General features: G+C 40.5%; 2 protein-coding genes across 3 annotated transcripts in view; one reads left to right on the top strand and one right to left on the bottom strand.

Moving 5' to 3' along the window:
• Slk (STE20 like kinase) overlaps nt 1–11,352 on the top strand; it is a 53,489-nt gene extending 42,137 nt beyond the window's left edge. For both annotated transcript variants that reach the window (XM_041660898.1, XM_041660897.1), the window contains 6 exons: nt 3,485–3,614; nt 4,280–4,404; nt 4,855–5,043; nt 5,558–5,683; nt 6,503–6,616; nt 9,465–11,352. In XM_041660898.1, the coding sequence (XP_041516832.1) occupies nt 3,485–3,614; nt 4,280–4,404; nt 4,855–5,043; nt 5,558–5,683; nt 6,503–6,616; nt 9,465–9,611 (831 nt within the window). In that variant the 3' untranslated portion in view covers nt 9,612–11,352. The remainder of the gene's footprint in view (nt 1–3,484; nt 3,615–4,279; nt 4,405–4,854; nt 5,044–5,557; nt 5,684–6,502; nt 6,617–9,464) is intronic.
• Nucleotides 11,353–14,679: 3,327 nt separating this feature from the next.
• Nucleotides 14,680–17,331, bottom strand: part of Col17a1 (collagen type XVII alpha 1 chain) — a 43,551-nt gene continuing 40,899 nt past the window's right edge. Inside the window, exons 50-54 of the mRNA XM_041661666.1 lie at nt 16,806–17,162; nt 16,138–16,275; nt 15,835–15,897; nt 15,624–15,704; nt 14,680–15,316 (exon numbers count right to left, since the gene is read on the bottom strand). Coding sequence (XP_041517600.1) covers nt 15,264–15,316; nt 15,624–15,704; nt 15,835–15,897; nt 16,138–16,275; nt 16,806–17,162 — 692 coding nt within the window. The 3' untranslated portion in view covers nt 14,680–15,263. The remainder of the gene's footprint in view (nt 15,317–15,623; nt 15,705–15,834; nt 15,898–16,137; nt 16,276–16,805; nt 17,163–17,331) is intronic.

Genomic DNA, 17,331 nt, shown 5'->3' with positions numbered 1-17,331 from the left:
TAAGTCCGCGTGCTGTGGGAGGTGCCTTCTGTTTTACTTGTGCCTTCTTTGACTCACATGTGCCTTTCATTGTTAACTTCATTGACTCAATTATAGAATATTGAGAGCTGATGCCAATAATAACAGTAATAATAGTTTGGCACGAACTTAGTATTAACAGTGTTCTTCAGAGTTTTTACATCTGGTTCTCACTGGCACCATCCTCACGTAGGGATGGAGTATATTCTTTCACCAGATGTAATATGTGGGCACAGGAGGCTTGTGATCTGCTCCAGACCCGTGGTCTCTATGGCATCAGCAGAAGAGCTGGAAGCTACAGTGGAGGGCTCTATTTTTCTGCCTCCCCACCATAGATTTTAAACTTGAAATTTTCATGATTTTTAAGAAAAGTAAAATATCTTCCTGGTAGAGTTTTATAAACTTTGCACATGTGAGAAATTGAATGCTGTGATTAGATTTTTACTTGTGTGTGAAGTGACATTTTGATTACATATAATTTTAGATGTCTTAATTATGGATATGGTCAGAAAAGCCATGGTAAAAGTAGTGATTTTACTTTGGTTTAATTTGTCCCCATTTATTTAAGTTGTCAATAGTAAATATTGAGGTGTTGTTATTTCCATTGTAGTTTGAAATTATGTCTGAAATTCCAAACTGTATCCTTCTCACAGTTCCCATAGAAACGGCTAGCCAATATAACATGGTAATTTTTGATATAAACTACTTGATTTCAGCCATTTCTGGTTCCCGCATTTCCAAATTAGATTTAAAAAGCAATTGGCAGATACTTTTTTTAAACAAGAAATTATGATTTATAATCTTTTCTGATCATTACCATTGTTGAATAAATCTGTTGAGTAAGTGATCAATTTTCATACAAATAGTTCAACTTGTCATAACCTTTTCTGATAGTTTTTTGAATGCAAATCTGCAGTTTTAATACTTACAGTTAGTTAACTGATATGATAAAATTACTTACCAGAATTTGAATTTGTACTTTTAAAGGTCATTGACTTCATAGTGCATGAGGCCATTTTTAGAAATGACTTTTGGCTTTCTTAGTTTGGGTTCTTTCGTTGTTCATTTTTGTGACTTCTACTCATAAGCACATAGGTATTTTTAAAGACAGAATGTAATCCATGCAGACTTTTTAGAGCGTGAAATTTCTCTTAGTTTCTGTTCCTAAGAGCAATTTCTACTAACAAATTCCATTGTGAACATATTGTATTTGCCTTTTGAAGTTGAGAAATTTAATGAATGGGCAATAATATTAAAATCACATTCATTTGAAGTAAAAAAGTATATTTATGTATAAGAGTCTTTTAGGTAATTAATTTACATTAATTTAACTTTAATATAAACTATTTGTGTGGTGCCCACCAATTATATAGTCATTTAAACTCTGCTTGCTTGTTCAGCTGTGTGGCAACCGTGTTCCTTGCTAGCTCCTGTCAGGAAGCATTCCCACACTAGTCTGTCACTGCCTACTGACTCTGACTTGTTGAGCCCTAGTTTGTGTTCTGGGGCTGTTTTTATTGATTTTAGTTGCACTGTACCTAGCAGTCCCGGCATGTACTGAGTACCTCAAGAAACTTCTCTTTGAACTGAACTCCCACTTTGTGTAATCCAGATCTTAAGGACAGTGACATACCCACAAATGGCATGAACAGAAATCATATGCACTTAGTGGCATAGCTTCTATTTACCTTTTTTTGTTTCACATATTTATTGGCTTGAGTTTATACTTTTGATATTTGACTTCTGAGTCCAAATATAAAGTCGACATATATACTAGTTAAAGCTGTGTGCACAGATATTTTAAAAAGCTATGATGGTAACCCAATGATAAAATTGTTAACCACAAGAAACTCTTAACTGTATCTCCAGGTTAAACATTTATTGAACAGCGTTGCAAGTAGAAACTTTGTATCTGAGGTTAAAAGGAACAAATTTTTATTACAAATGTTTGCTGTAGGAAAAAGAGGAGTGTAGGTCGCCTTATTTAACTGCTTAAAAGGTGGCATGGAGATTTCGCATCTCTTGAGTAAAATATAAAAGACTTTTTTATTCTAGATGGATAAATAAATAGGTTTTTGTTGGTTTGTTTTTGAGATATGGTTTCTATGTATAGCAGCCCTGGCTGTTCTGGCACTCATTCTGTAGACCAGGCTGTCCCCAAACTAACAGAGATCTCCCTGCCTCTGCCTCTGCCTCCCAGGTACTGGGATTAAATGGGTATGCTACCACTGCCTACTACTAGTTGTATTTTATAGGACTGTTCACTGGCCTTTCTTCTGCTCTGTGTATTTGGATTTATAGTAAAACATACATGATTATGCAGATGAAATGATGGTAACATTTGCAACTCCACATTGCTCCCTCACCACAGCCTGAAATGACCAACTCCAGAGGCACTGCCATAGGTCAACTCTTAGAGGAGCTTTCTTGGCCTGTGTGCACTAAGGACCAGGCTGGAAGTGGTCCAGATCTTGTCTGACTCTGTTCAAGTCCCAAAGAACTGTTTTGAAATAGAGCTGAGCCTTGACTGTTCACTGGATCATAAGAGAAAAGGACTGTAGTTTAAGTGTTGTTTCAGCCCTAAAATATAAACCTAAAGTTTTTATTTGTATATCCTTTGTATAAACACTTTCTTCTGTTACTGCCAAAGGGGGATAGAGATGCATACATTTTTAATTTAATTTAATTTGTGCCTTTTTAAAAGCACAAATTTGGCAAATGGTAGGCATTCAATCAATATTTATTAAGTGAATTAGTGAGTCTCAAATGTGTTGATAGAATGCCTTCATTGTAAGAATTCTGTGTTGATTCATAGTGTCACTTTCCTAGCCCTAACTTAAATCTCTCTAGCCTAGCGTGCATTGTTTCTCACTACGTCTCCAAACTGGTGTTCTTTTAGGCACATGCTATAGACGATGAGCACTGTCCTCCACTGTTAGTTCAGGCAAAGTCTTTCTACCTGTCTGTTTTTTTAGTTGCCTCCATTCTTGAAAGGCATTTCTTACTTACTTTTGTTTTAGTTATACCATGGTGGAGCAGATGGTCAGCTTCAGAAGTTATAGTTTGTTATTTTCCAAAGCTGCTAATGAAAAAGAACATTTTAATTGTGAATGGATGTGTACTTTTTATGTGTATCATTCTTAATAGTGAATAGATGTTGTACATTCTAACACATTTCTAGATTTGGGTGACCAGTAAATTTGTGCTTTATCTGTACAATATAATTTTAGTGATTTTTAAAACCACACCAGCTTTATAAACTTCACTTAGCAATCTTCATAAGCACCAGAGATGCAGTTCAGTGCTAGAGTATTTGTCCTGCATGTACAAGGCCCTGGTTCAGTCTCTATCACTCTTCCCCTGCAGAGAGGAAGAAGCTTCACTAACCACTAATACATAAGCACTAGATAACTGAATGTTTAATTTAGTAGATATGTATTAACAGATGGTTAACTGTGTCTGTTAGGAACAAGAATTTGTTCAGAAGCAGCAACAAGAATTAGATGGCTCTCTGAAAAAGATCATCCAACAACAGAAGGCAGAGTTGGCCAATATCGAGAGAGAGTGCTTGAATAACAAGCAACAGCTCATGAGAGGTATGTGAGAGTCCACACTGTGTGTGTACACAACAAAAATGCCTCAGATGTTGCCTGAGGTGTGCATTGCAGAGTGTCGAGTGCTTTTTCTTTGCTGGGGTGGCCAAGGAAAAGATAAAATAAGAGGTTCTCTTTTTTAAACTAGAGAAATACTGTGAGAGATAGCAGAAGTGTCTCTAAAAGTACACTTAAAACATGGACTGGAGATGCAGCTTAGTGGTAGAATATGTACTTAGTGTGTACATGGAGCCCCGGATATAGAGGCCTGGCTCAATTCTCAGCACTTCAAACACAACCCCCCCCCCCCCAAAAAAAACCAAATAACCCTACCTAAAAATTAAAATATTTAATCTATCTGAATATAATAACATAGTGAGAAGATGATAGGATGGGATTTTAAACCCTTATTCCTCCTAACAGATTAATTTCTTTCTTTCTTTTTAAGGTGGGATTTTGGCATTCCTGGTAGGACATTCTTAGTTTAGGGCATTAAAACAAAAAATGATAATAAATGCTATTTTGCATTGGTAACCTTTTATTTATACTTTAGAATATCTATTTGTGTAAATTAATATATAAAATTCTTTGCTGTAAGTATTAAAATGAAGAGCATTGGACATTAGTTAAAAGAACTAAGTGACATTTTGAAAACCACTTCCTTGCAGCTCGAGAAGCTGCGATTTGGGAGCTTGAGGAGCGACACTTACAGGAAAAGCACCAGCTGCTTAAACAGCAGCTTAAGGATCAGTATTTCATGCAGAGACACCAGCTGCTTAAACGCCATGAGAAGGTGAACGAAAGGGAAATTTCTTCAGTTGTTTGTCCGTTTTACTTTACAAAGTTATTCAGTTTTGTAGCTTAATTTCTTAGAGAATAGATTCTTTGCTTTATTTTTTTTACCTTAAATTTTTTTGAGTTTGAGTACTTGATTATAATCTTTATGTTGATTGTAAACTTTTCTATCAATTACAGTGTTTTAAAAACCTTATAAATGGTCATATTCATCTTGTGTCTTCCTGGTTCCAATGTGATTCAAGTATATTAGTAACATTTCTTTCCTGAACACTGCTGTCATTAATAACTTTTCCTATAAATTATTTTTGCCTAATATTTTGTTGTTCATTGTACAGCTAGAGGGTACCTATGAGAAACAATAACAGATGCCATCTTGGAACATGTCTATGGGTGCTGAGCGTTAGGCTGTATCTGCAACTGTTCAAGTCTGTTTAAATCTTCTTAGGAAACAGAACAAATGCAACGTTATAATCAACGGCTTATTGAGGAATTGAAAAACAGACAGACTCAGGAACGAGCGAGACTGCCCAAGATTCAACGAAGTGAAGCCAAGACACGAATGGCCATGTTTAAGAAAAGTCTAAGAATTAACTCAACAGCCACACCAGATCAGGATCGTGAAAAAATTAAACAGGTACTTAAGAGATAATTCTCTTCTTTTTCAGGGTTTAACCAAGTTGAATGACCTTTAAAAGTACCTCATAATTGGGTTTAGACATTTAGTCTCACCTCGGGATTGTCATTTTAACTTTCTGGATTGGGGCAGGGTGCTTGTTATGTACCAACTTAGTCTTCCCTGTTTGGGACCATAGAGGGCAAAGTCATCTCTCCCTTGACAGTTCTTAGACCATGGGAGTGAGATAACTTGGACAACTTTGAAGTAGGAACCATGTCCGGCTGTGGCACTTCTGCGGCAGCAAATGATCTTCTGCTACTGGAGATCATTAAGCCATTAGAGCACGGAGACCTTGACCAGAGGTCATTTCCTCTCCCTTTACCTAGGTCTTAGAGGTTTGAGTTACAGCGTAGGATTACAGCTTTAGTTTACTGTTTTTTAAGCTTTGTTAAATCGATTAATTATACCTCTAGAGTATGTACAGATTACCCTGCTTCCTATCTAAATTATTTTTTGTTTTTCTTATTTATAGTTTGCTGCACAAGAAGAAAAGAGGCAGAAAAATGAGAGAATGGCTCAGCATCAAAAACATGAGAGCCAAATGCGGGATCTCCAGTTGCAGTGTGAAGCCAATGTCCGAGAACTACATCAGCTGCAGGTTAGGTTCTGGAGCCTGACAACGGAATGCATGGTGGCCGGGTAGCTTATACCACTGATGTGGAGAAAATAAGACCAACCAGAATTTGCTGCGTAGGAAAGGGACAGAGCATTGAATGCCTGGCTGCTGCATGGGCTCAAGGGAGAGCCGTGCAGTGCTGTGGACCCTTGTTTTTATTCCATGTGATTAAGGTGAATGTAAGCATGAGCTAAATTAAAACCTGAGAAAGCATCATCAAATATGCTTTTTATTATTAAATCATGGTGTGTTTAAGATTCTGAATTTATTTTTTAATTTAAAAGGATTTGGCTGATTTTTTTTTCTGGTTTTGAGAAAAAAAGGTAAACATTGGGAAATTTTTTCAGTAGGAAATTAGACCTTAGAGAGGACTGTTTTTGGAATTCATTTGAAATGTACAGTCCATCTAGTGAGTGCCCGAAATGTTTACACTTTCAGAGGTAACTTTGATGTTCTGTATACTTGGTTTATTTACTAGAGTAGAATACTTACTAATTCCAAATCTTTTACCAACTGGAAAAGCAAAAGCCCAATGTATTTCTACTTAAGTTCTTTTTTATATATGATATTTAGGTTTTTTTTTTTTGCAAGAAGTTATAAAAGTTTCAAAAACAGTGAAGGTATTTATACACTTTTAAAACAGATGATTTCATAACTCTTGGCACTTAGTTTTTAAAGGAGAATTTGAACTTCCATAACAGCATGATATCTAATCAACAATTTGCTACTTTGGAGGAACATATATCTGTTAAAAATTGCTCCATTGACCCGAAAAAACTTTAATACCAACTTTATTTTCAGAATGAAAAATGCCACCTGTTGGTTGAACATGAGACTCAGAAACTGAAGGAGTTAGATGAGGAGCACAGCCAAGAGTTAAAGGAGTGGAGAGAGAGACTGAGACCGAGGAAGAAGGTGATTTAAAAGCTGTCCTACAGCGCTGTGTGTGGTTCGCCCATTCCCTGCCTACAGGTTCTGTACTTTCTTTGTATCAGGTGCAGTGACATGATGGATACGGAGATGGGAATATCCCTATTCCCAAAGTCCAGGATCTGTGAGAAGTGATTCCAAGTTGGGGGGACCCTTGCTGGGGATAGGTTAGGGCATGATGCAGGGGAGCAGAGTGCATGAGCACAGGAGAAGGAGGGCTGAAATCTCTGTGAGGAGGCTTAAGAGGTAAAAACTGGGTGGGCTATGAACCATTAATAATAACTTGCAGGCAGGTGGGTAGACTGGAAAGGAATGGGACAAGCAGAGAAAGTAGAATGAGCAAAAATACTGCATGTGGAAAATTACGAATAGTTCTTTCCCCTTGCAGAGCAGTCAGGGAGGAGTGCAGGAAGAAAGCAGTGAGGGCTGAGTCTACAGTAGCACGGCTCTTGAATTAACTTAAGATACAAAGCATAAGAATGGCTTATTTCCTCTTTTCTTCCATTTCTCTTGTTTGTAACCAGTTTCCCTGCTGGCCTGATTTCATGAATTAACCACTGTATCTCTGGCTGTTACTCTATTGTCCACTTCCCTTTGTTAACCCTTAAGACATCAACATTTCTTTTTGTGAGCTTTCTTCCCGCTGTACATCTCAGTGATGGTGGGACATGCCTTAAGTCCAAGGTCCTCCTCAGTTACATGATGAATTTGAGGTTAGCCTGGGCTACACGAAACCCAGTCTCAAAAAGAAGGAGAAAAAACAAAAGAGGTGAGTCCATATAGCAGGGTCTCGACACTTGAGGCCGTAGGTGGTTATATTGCTGTGGCTGTTCATTGGTGCCATGACTATTGCTATGTTGGCCTCAAGCTTACTGTGTTCCTGCCTTAGGCTCCCAGGCACTGAGACTACAGGCATGCCCACTACATCCAGCTCATTGGTTTCCTTACTGTCAGTTTGAACTTTTCACTCATTTCATTTTCTTGGTGTTCTAGTCTTCCTCATTTCATCTAGGCCTCTTTTCCAGTGTCAGTGTATCTCTGAGGTCCTTGTTTCTTCACTTGATTCCCATCTCAAATATTCTTTATCCTGGCTTATTTTTCGTTGTTATAGTCTTCATCACCAGATATATTTCTTGTCTTATTTCATGAGAATATAAGCTGCTTAGAAAGCAGGGAATTTCTCTCTTTGTTCGCTGACCTGTATCTTGGTGTTGGAGTTCTCGGAATGCTGTGAGTGACTAGTGCACAGCTGTTGAAGATGATGGAGAACGTCAGCTCAGCATACTTCAGAGTGAACTCAGTATTGATGTCACCTTTCCCTCCTCCAGTAGCTCCACCAGCATGACGTGTTCCCACATCCCCTCTCTTAATTGACATTCAGGTTAGAACCTTAATCTGTGGCACTCAGCATTCAACCAGATATTAATTGTGACGCACTTTTAGTGTATATTCTCTTTCCTGTTGCCGAGCTTGCTCAACCATGTCCTCATGTATCTACTGACCCTAGTTCCCTCCTTATTCTTACTTGCTGGCTGTTGCCAGTTATCATCATGAACATCTGAAGATGTCCTGCGATTTGACTCTGAAACCTTCACAGTGATACACTTGGGCTGTAGCCTTTCTGACTTTTCCACCCACTAGCCACTTTGTTCTCAGTGTGCTGCAGTGTGGATAGAGTAACTAACTGTTCCTTCTTTGTGTCAGTTTTACCTGCTCTTCCCAGTGTACCTTCTCCATCCTGCCTGTCAATTCCTGACACTGCTTCATGGTTAAGTTCATGTTTTATTTCTGAGAAACTGTCTTGTGCTTTGTTTCAACATAAGCAATAACACTTTAAATGACTTATCTATAATCACTGATGCCTGTCCATTCAGTTCATTAAAACAAAATATTATAAAATGGAGGCCCGAGGAAGCCATGTCCAGAGTTCTGTCATGATCAGGTTCTGGTGAGGACCACCTTCTTTAGGAAAGAACTCTCTGCATGTCCCTTAAAAGAATAGTAGTCCCATTTAGAGGGCTCCCGTCTTGTGACCCTAATCACCACTCAAAAGATTAACCTCAGGAATCTATCAGGGTTAGGTTTCAATAAATTCAGACTACTCGTTCCTTTCCCAACCGCCCAGACCTGAATAATCACACAGAAACTCTATTAATTACAACACTGTTTGGCCAATATCTTAGTTGGATTTCCAGCCAACTTTTATATCTTACATTAACCCATTTCTGTTAATCTCTGTATCACCACAAGGCTGTGGCTTACTGGGCAAGGTGCTCGCATCTCTGTCCTCAGCAACTAACATGGTGTCTCCTTGACTCTGCCTACTCTCTTTATATATCTCTGTTTGGATTTTCTGCCTGGCTTTATTCTGTCCTGCCATAGGCTGAAGCAACTTCTTTATTAACCAATGGTAATAAAACATATTCGTAGCGTACAGAGGGGAATCCCACAGCGAGTATTTTTGCTGCGGATTGTAGGGCTATAAGATGAGTGTAGTTCAGATCTTAGGGTTATATGGCTTGTAGTTAGTGCAGAAGAAAACTATGTATGTCAGTAACTGACACAAAAAGTAGGTGACAGTTACTAATAGTTGTCACTTGCTATGTTTGGTGTTCACATGGCATGCTAACAAGGTAAGTTAGGCAGTGCCTTTCTTCTATAGCAGAGGACTAACTGAACTGAGTCTTGAACCTGCGACCGTGGGAAGTATGTGGTCTTAACTATTGAATAAAATGTTTGGGGTTAGTAGGTTTAATCTTGGCTATCAGAGTAAAACCTGATTTCCATGTACAGTGTAAAGCAGTGCATAATTGTTTGTCTCTTCTTTTTTAAGACACTGGAAGAAGAGTTTGCCAGGAAACTGCAGGAGCAGGAAGTGTTTTTTAAAATGACTGGGGAGTCCGAATGTCTTAATCCATCAGCACAGAGCCGTATCTCCAAATTCTACCCTATTCCCACCTTGCATTCCACTGGGTCATAGCGACAGCAAGCATTCTTTGTCTGGATTTGGCTTCTAAGTGCATCCTTATGTTCTCTTCATCTTCCACAGCACATGTGACTCACAAAGACAATCACCTGTCCATCTTCTTGGTGGTTTTGAAAATTGGTTTCTTGGATTTTTTTTTTTGTTAAGCAAACAAAGATGAAGGGCAAATGAACTAAGACAGATGCTGGGCCATGTTGGCAAGTAGCATCTTGCAGTAATTCCCTAAGGTGATTTTGTATATTGGCCTTAAATATTGTATTCTTTAGACATAGTACTGAAAAACTGCCAGAGAAATGTTTAAAGTTATTTGGGGAAAAAAAACCAAACCTGTTACATCACTAAGTATTAATAAATATTGTTTTACTTGATTTCTCAATGATACTAAATTCTATAGTTAAGATTATGCTGTAGAATTGGAGTGATTCTCTTTTGGTAAACCAACTATTATTAAAAAGCCATGAGCTACAGAAATATGTTTATTGATTCAATACATAGATATATTTTTTATCATTAAGCAGGATCAAAGTCTTTTAAAAGAGAAAGGCTATTTCAGTAATTTGTCACAAACATTAGCCTGTGTGGGCAGGAACAATAATGAGGTGCTAATTTTAAGATAGTGCCTAAAACACTAAATTTTAATCATATATAAAATGGGGTTTTCGTTTTGATCAGCAGGAACAAAATACCCTTCTCACTGGTGAACATTACTGTTTTAAAAACGTGTTTATATTGCCATTTAATATTCATCCTAAAACAAAGGTTGTACAAAGTATGGAAAGATGAATGAACTAGCTTTAAAATGTGCAGATTGAACTTAACAGAGCTCACCACACTGTCATATCACAGACCGAGCTTGCCCACGTCAGAAGCCTCCGTCTCAAAAGTTCTATTTCTCAGTGACGCTTAGGGGCCTCTGTGCCCCTAGCTGCAGTCACAACTACAGTTCTGAAGCTAGTCTTAGAAGAAGCGTTGTCCACAAAGGATTTCCATTCAGTATCAGACACACATGCAAAGTGACATTGTAAGGTTTCAAATGAGGTTACTCAAGTGCATTTGGGTTTTATTTTGTTCCATGTTTATATTAATTTCTTTGAGTCAGAAAAGCCTGAAACCTTTATCATGTGGTTGCTGGTACATGTGCTCATTAATGAAGTGTTCACTCTTGGTTCCTTCTGAAGCTCAGAATCAGTATTATAAACAGCACTTTTGTGAATGATGCTTGCTGCCTGCCATTGGCAACCTGTTCTCTTCTAAGAGTGCTAGGTACCAAACTGTAAACGTTTCAGTTTTTAGTTATATTTTGAGGTTGGTGGAAAAATAGAACTGTCAATGTAATGTGGAAACACCAGTTCATTTAAGGAAATGTCGATGTCTGTAGTACTTTGTTGCCGTTTATTTGAAAACTTTGGATGCTGGACTTTATCTGGTTTAAAAATGCATGTGTAATTTTAACTTTATAATTATTTTGACAAGCTTAATTTTCTTGGACAACCTTGTAGGTAGCCTTAACTTTCAGCCAATTTTGTTTTTATATAAATATATATACGTATATATTATAATGTATGGTTGTAAATTCATACATACACTTAGCACATGAATGTGTTACTGTATACAGAATTCTTAATGCTTTATTTTCAGATGCTGGGTTGAAAACTGTTTGAAAGCCTTTAAATATATCTTTATAAAGTATGATGGAGATTGTTTATATTGTTATGATAAAAGACAGAATTATGTTGCCCAGTGTATTTAATGATTTATTTGAAGAGGGAGAGGGTAGGAAAGCTCTTATACACCACTTTCTCCTTTGAATTTTTCAGCTTATTGGATTTTTACAAATGAACACTCCAGTCAATGGGCTTTATTTTCAGTATCATTTAGGTAATTGTAGACACGGTTTGGTCTGAGTATCTTTCCTTCCTGTTTGTATTCAGCTTGACATTTAGAGCATTGTATCTGGAATGCAGGCTGGAGGGGTTGTCTACCTGAAGCCTGCTCTCTGGATTCTCCTGTGGGTGCAGGGACTGCCCTGTGCTACACTTGTAGAGAGGACACTCCTCTCCACACTTCAGGTTATATATAGAAAGTGTTTGGTTACAGAACATGCTGTTTCTAAACTTGTGCTTCCTTTAAGACCATGTGCCAGTAGATAACACTGATCATTCTTTGCTGGGTGAAGTATAGGTGGGGAGTGGCTGAGGGCATCACCTTCTTTGAATCTGAGAGTGCAGTCAGTCCATCTGCTGATGAAGTTGTTTGGTTACTGTGGCAGAATGCCCCATTCAGCGCATAAAGGGAATTCTCCATGCAGTCGCCTCCCCTTTCCCTGCATGCTTTGGCCACACCACACCTCCACCCACCACACTTCTGCAGGTCCAGCTCCTAGAGCTCAAGCGCAGGGTTTCCGCAGACCTGTTGACCCCCAGGCTGTGGGTTGCTGAATTAGCTGCTGTTTTAGTTGGAGTCACAGTAAGCTCTTTCTTACCCTTTTCTGTGGGTGAGGAGCAAATTTAGAGTGCTTTTATTTTGTTGAAAATATTGGAACCTTCCCACATGCCAGGACATGGCAGATTGTAACTAAGTAAGAAGCAGAACCGGAGCTACCTCTAAGCAGTGTTTCTCAAGCACACGCTCTCAGGCACGTTGAGACCTTCCCCATGGAGGCTTCTCTGATTTCTTGAGCATCAGCACGTCTCAGAAGTAACTTTTTTGTGCTCTTCCAGGTCCCCTGTACCCTCATACTTTCCCCATTCCGCACTGTGCTAATTATATGACAGAGACTCTTCTAAGAAGCCAAATTTGGCCAAATTAATAGCTAGAGATACTGCAGACCGCCCGGCATGGGAACTGCAGTTGAAGAGGTGTCAGTTTTAATGGCCTTCTGGTTCTTTCGGGAAATGGTCTTGTAGGACACGGGTGATATTTTCAGTGTGTCTCTTACGTCAGAGGCAACAGTTAATGCCTCTGCTGTTGCTGTTCTTTGGCTGACGTAGTTTTAATAATGCTTTAAAATTTCTGCTACAAAGCTTGGAATAGAGTTGACCAGTTTCAAATGTTGGCTGCAGCTTAAAAATGTGATTCTTTGCAGTGTAGTAAGTTCACAAGCTAAATCTTTGAAGAGAATTTCATTTCACATTATGCTTCTTGTATACTTGGGATTAGAAACATGCCTTTTCAATCACGGGATTGTCAAACAATAAAGTTATTTCTTAATGTATTTTGGGAAACATTTTTTTTTTTAAATTAAAAGAGAATCTTAGGAATGAGATTGTCATGCTGAGACACTTTGCAGGTCTGCCCTCCTGCCTTTTTGGTCCTACTTACATTTTTTAAACTTGCACTTTTCTTAGTCTTCTGACATTCTGTGTTTATCATCGATCCTAGTTATCTGTGGTAGTCTCTCCTTCTTGACAAATGTAATTTTTAACTTGCTGATAAGTACCTTCCAATATGCGGACTCCTCTGGGAGGAACTTCCAATGTCTGTGTTCACATAAAGTGTGTGTGTGCTTTAATTTCCTCTTATTGGGATAGAGTATTTGTTTCACCAAGTGTTTCAAATCCAATGAAAAATCATATGCTAAAAAGCCTTCTTGTTATTTGTCAATTGATTTGTTCAACACCACTCAGTGGACACTGGCACCCTGCTTGGCATGTGTGCAGCTTGGCTCGAGGGAGGCTGTGACGTCATTTTCTAATCTCAGAGCGCTGGGCACTACCCAGCTCATTCCTGACCACTGCCCCCTTTCCCGTGAAACAAGAGGCTCAGATGCACTGCTGTCCAGCGGAAGTGTGGCTTGTGTGTGTCTGTCTGAAGAAAGCTGCACAGTTGGGACTTCCCTCCCATTTCTTCTGGGTGTCTTCGTAAAGTCTAATAACAAGGGGACATTGCCTAGGTTTGATTAATCACGGTAGCAATCATTAACATGTAATACTTGAGCCCCAAAGTAAAAAGTACTGTTTCAAAAGATTTTCATTATGAAACTGATAAATTCTTTAAAAATTAAAAGATACATTGCATTCATTGTTATCCACAATGGGTATTGTTCCCTGTGGGTGATAAAGCAAGTTATCTGAAATTGTGAAGGCTATATGAATTCATGTGCAGAGATCCCCATGTTGATTCTTACGGGTAGCCATCAGGTTATAACACCAGGCTGGAAGACCACGCAACGTTCTGATGATGTGCTTGCATTGGTGCTGCTGCAGCTGCTGCTGATGTGCTTGCATTGGTGCTGCTGCAGCTGCTTGTGGGAGGAAACTAAATCCTTTCTCTAGGATATGTAAGATACTCAGGAGAGAGCACAGGAAAGTAAGGAAAGTCATCCCATAACTTCGGAGGCAGAGGCGGACAGCCTGGTCTACACAGATATGCAGAAGTGAATTTATGTTAATCCCATGCTTGACTACCCAGCAATTGAGAGTCACAGCTTGTAACAAATTAACAAATTGCCAGTGCCCAAGTGCAGGCTCTTCTGATCTTACCATGCATTTCTTTGGGGTGTCCGATATGTGTACATTTTCCTTAGTAGACATTTTTGTGGTTTATATATTTGACCTCCAGTCATGCATTAATTGCAAAGAAGCTTGCTGATTTGTTGTGCAAGTGTTTCTATTTCAAGGAACTTAGAAAAAACAAACTTCTTTGTCTGGTGTGTCCAGGTTGAGCTAGTAGCTTCAGATAAAAGTCTGCTTTAGAGCTCTCAGGGATAAAATTTTAAAAGGCAGGGCCTAAAATGTAACCAGTCTTCTCTGCTAATATTTGTAATAAACAGCATTAGAGTCAGACCCAGGTAACCCAGATTCTTTTTTTTTTAAACTTTCTTTTTCACATGATTCATAGTAAAAATACTAAAAAAGAAAAAAAAACCTTTAATTGAAAATTTTACAATTGAAATGATTTTTTCATCTTACAGCTTACATACAAATACTTTTAGACAGTGAAAAGTGCTTAAAAACCAGCTGCACCCATGCCCTTGCCTATGTGCAGAATGGAGTATGGAGGCCATGTTTCCCTTCCTTGTCTGCTGCCCCTCCTGTGCTGTCTGCTGTGGTCTAGTGTGGTGTCATACTGTGACTTACGGCATGCACAGGGCCACAGGCCATAGCTCCAGTGGGAGGTGGTTGGCATCTCTGCTGTGATAACTATCCTTGAAGGAGGGGAACTTCTGGAGGGTGCACAGTGAGCAGGGAAGGAACTGAAAGCACAGCCTTGGTAACAGTGACCAGAAACAATCAAGTGTCACCCCAGCCAAGGCCCCCATTCCCGTTTTCCATTTTTCTGGGCTCATTTTTTAGGCAAAGCGCCAAGACTCCCCACCCAACATTTATGTACCTGGCTTCTGAGGTTTAGGCCTGAGTTAAGAAGCCAGGGAGCTCAGATCTGTATAGCAGAGAGGTTAAATCTCATATTAAATTTCGCAGCTATTCTGAAGGCCCACCCAATCAATGAAGCTGTTTCCAACTGTGTGTCTTTGAACTTTCTGTATGCATATATTTTGTTCCAACTAGAACAAGCGTTGCTAGGTGACTTGGTCTCAACAAGATGTGAACCAGATCCAGTTTTCACCCACAGGGGATACTTGGACACAGACACCCAAGAATATTTCAAGAACTGGTCCAAGAACTCGGTGGTTCGGCCAAGTGCAACTTATGGCTTGACGGCAATACTTCTCCTCCTCCTCCCAGTGTACACTTGGTCTCCTGAAAGTCCAAAGGTGAGTAGGGGTTAAATATGTCATGACCTATGAGGACCAGTGATAACAACAATGACGGCTAAAAGTGGCTTGAATAGTTAATCCTTTGTAAAACAACTTATTTTCAAGTAATTTGCCCTATTTTGTTGCCAGGTTCTTTCTCACTCTGCGGCAGCTCTGGTCTTCCTCCTCAGCTGTGCTAAATACCTTTTTATGCATAAGTTTTTGTTTGAATTTCTCAGACTAGCTTGGAAGCAAATTACTTTTTCTCTGCTGAGCCCCAGAACCTCAGAAGCCACAAGATTCGGACTTACCCTTGTCTCCTTTCTCTCCTTTTTGCCCTCGAGGGCCAGGTGGCCCAGGAGGACCTCGTTGTCCAGCAAGGCCCCTGTCACCTAGAAGCACAGAGAAGATGTGACGTGTATGAATACAAGGCCAAAGGTGTGGCACAGTGTGGTACCAGCAAAGGTGCCACTACTTCTCAGTAAGAGGTGGTCATTACACACAATTCCCGTTGCCACTTACCTTTGGGTCCTGGGGCGCCCGCCTCTCCCTTTTGCCCAGGTGGGCCTGGAATAGCTCCGTAAGCTGCAAGGAAGGAAAGAATCTGGTTTTAGGCTAGAGGTTGCCGGAGGTTTGGGAGGTCGAGCTGTTTGTTCAGAGCGACATGGATAGTGGAATCTGGGCTTGTACAGGGAAGTGGAGCTGGCTTCATGGTTCTGGAATCTCAGCTATGGGGAGAAGGAGGCATTTGTGTGTCAGGTCCCTTGTAAGACTAAGCAGCAGGCTGGGGAGATTAAGCTGGGGAAGCCGTGAGGGCATGCTTACTCCGGAAGAAGTCCATGAGGTCCTGTGTCACATTGCTGTAGGCAGAGAAGACCTTGCTGATGCCAGGAGGGCCCTGGGGCCCAGGCACGCCTGGTGGGCCCTGGACAGTGTAGGCCATCCCTTGTAGCAGGCCTTGACCTGCAGAACACCGGGATGCAGGTGTAGGAAGCAGATACCACTGCACAGTGGTAAGCTGCAGCAGAAGGGTAGTATCCTCAGACAGTCTCGCTCAAAGCAGCTGATCCTGAGCAAACTGCCCTGAGGAAGAAGCCCTGCAGCTTCCTTCTCTGTTCTACGAGACTGGCCTAGCCTGTTGTGACATTCCTTGGGGGCATTTGGCCTGCAGACCTGTGCTGATAACTAGAGGGAGAAAGGACTTCTTGGCTAACAACCGACAAGTTGTATCTCTGTTACTGTCAGACTTGCTCTGAGCAGAATACCAAGCCCTTTGGTGTTCCCTGTTCCCCGACAGCTCGGGTGTCAGTACTGGGGTTCCTTGCACTGAGATGGTGGAGACTTAGGATGAAGTCTCCTCTCTTTCGATCCCTGCTCATCTGATTCTAGTTTCTATCTCCACATTCATTAAAAACAAGGGCCCGTTTGTGAGGACTATGTGCCAAGAAGCACTCATGCTCCTCCCCCTCTGAGGTCCAAGGGTTCCAACTTACGCTGCATGCTCTCAGACACCCGCACTGCCAGCTTGTTATAATCCAGGTCTCCAGTGAAGCCATCCCGGAACGAATCGCTATTGGTGCCATATATGGCACCTGCAGCTGCCCCATAACCTCCGCCTGGGCCGATATCGGTACCATAGGGACCCCCATCTCCTGCACCAAAGGCTCCACCCTCACCCAGGGAGCCTCCATTGGCTCCCCCTATTCCTGTGGAAGAGCTGTAGGAAGTGCCTCGTCTGGCAGAGGAGCTGCTACCCCAGCTGTAGTTCTCTCTTAAGTGACCATTGCCAGGTGGTCCCTGGGGCCCTGGAGGGCCTGGAGGGCCAACGATGAAGCTACGGACATCAGGACCTGTGGGGTAGGAAGATGCATTAGCCCAGATTGTAATGGACGAAAGACTTGGGAGCTAGGGGGTCTCTGGAGTTTGAATGAAATCCCTTAGCGACAGAGTACATGTACAGAAGAATGCAGCTGAGCAGAGGAACTGGTTTTTCTGCACTGCTGACAATCCTGTGCCCAC

Source organism: Microtus oregoni, unplaced genomic scaffold (assembly GCF_018167655.1).
Source record: "Microtus oregoni isolate MIOR12 unplaced genomic scaffold, Mior012 000012F_ref0000307, whole genome shotgun sequence".
Classification (NCBI taxonomy): Eukaryota; Metazoa; Chordata; class Mammalia; order Rodentia; family Cricetidae; genus Microtus; species Microtus oregoni.
The sequence above is the reverse complement of the archived record's forward strand: the minus strand, read 5'-3'. Positions and strand labels throughout refer to the sequence as shown.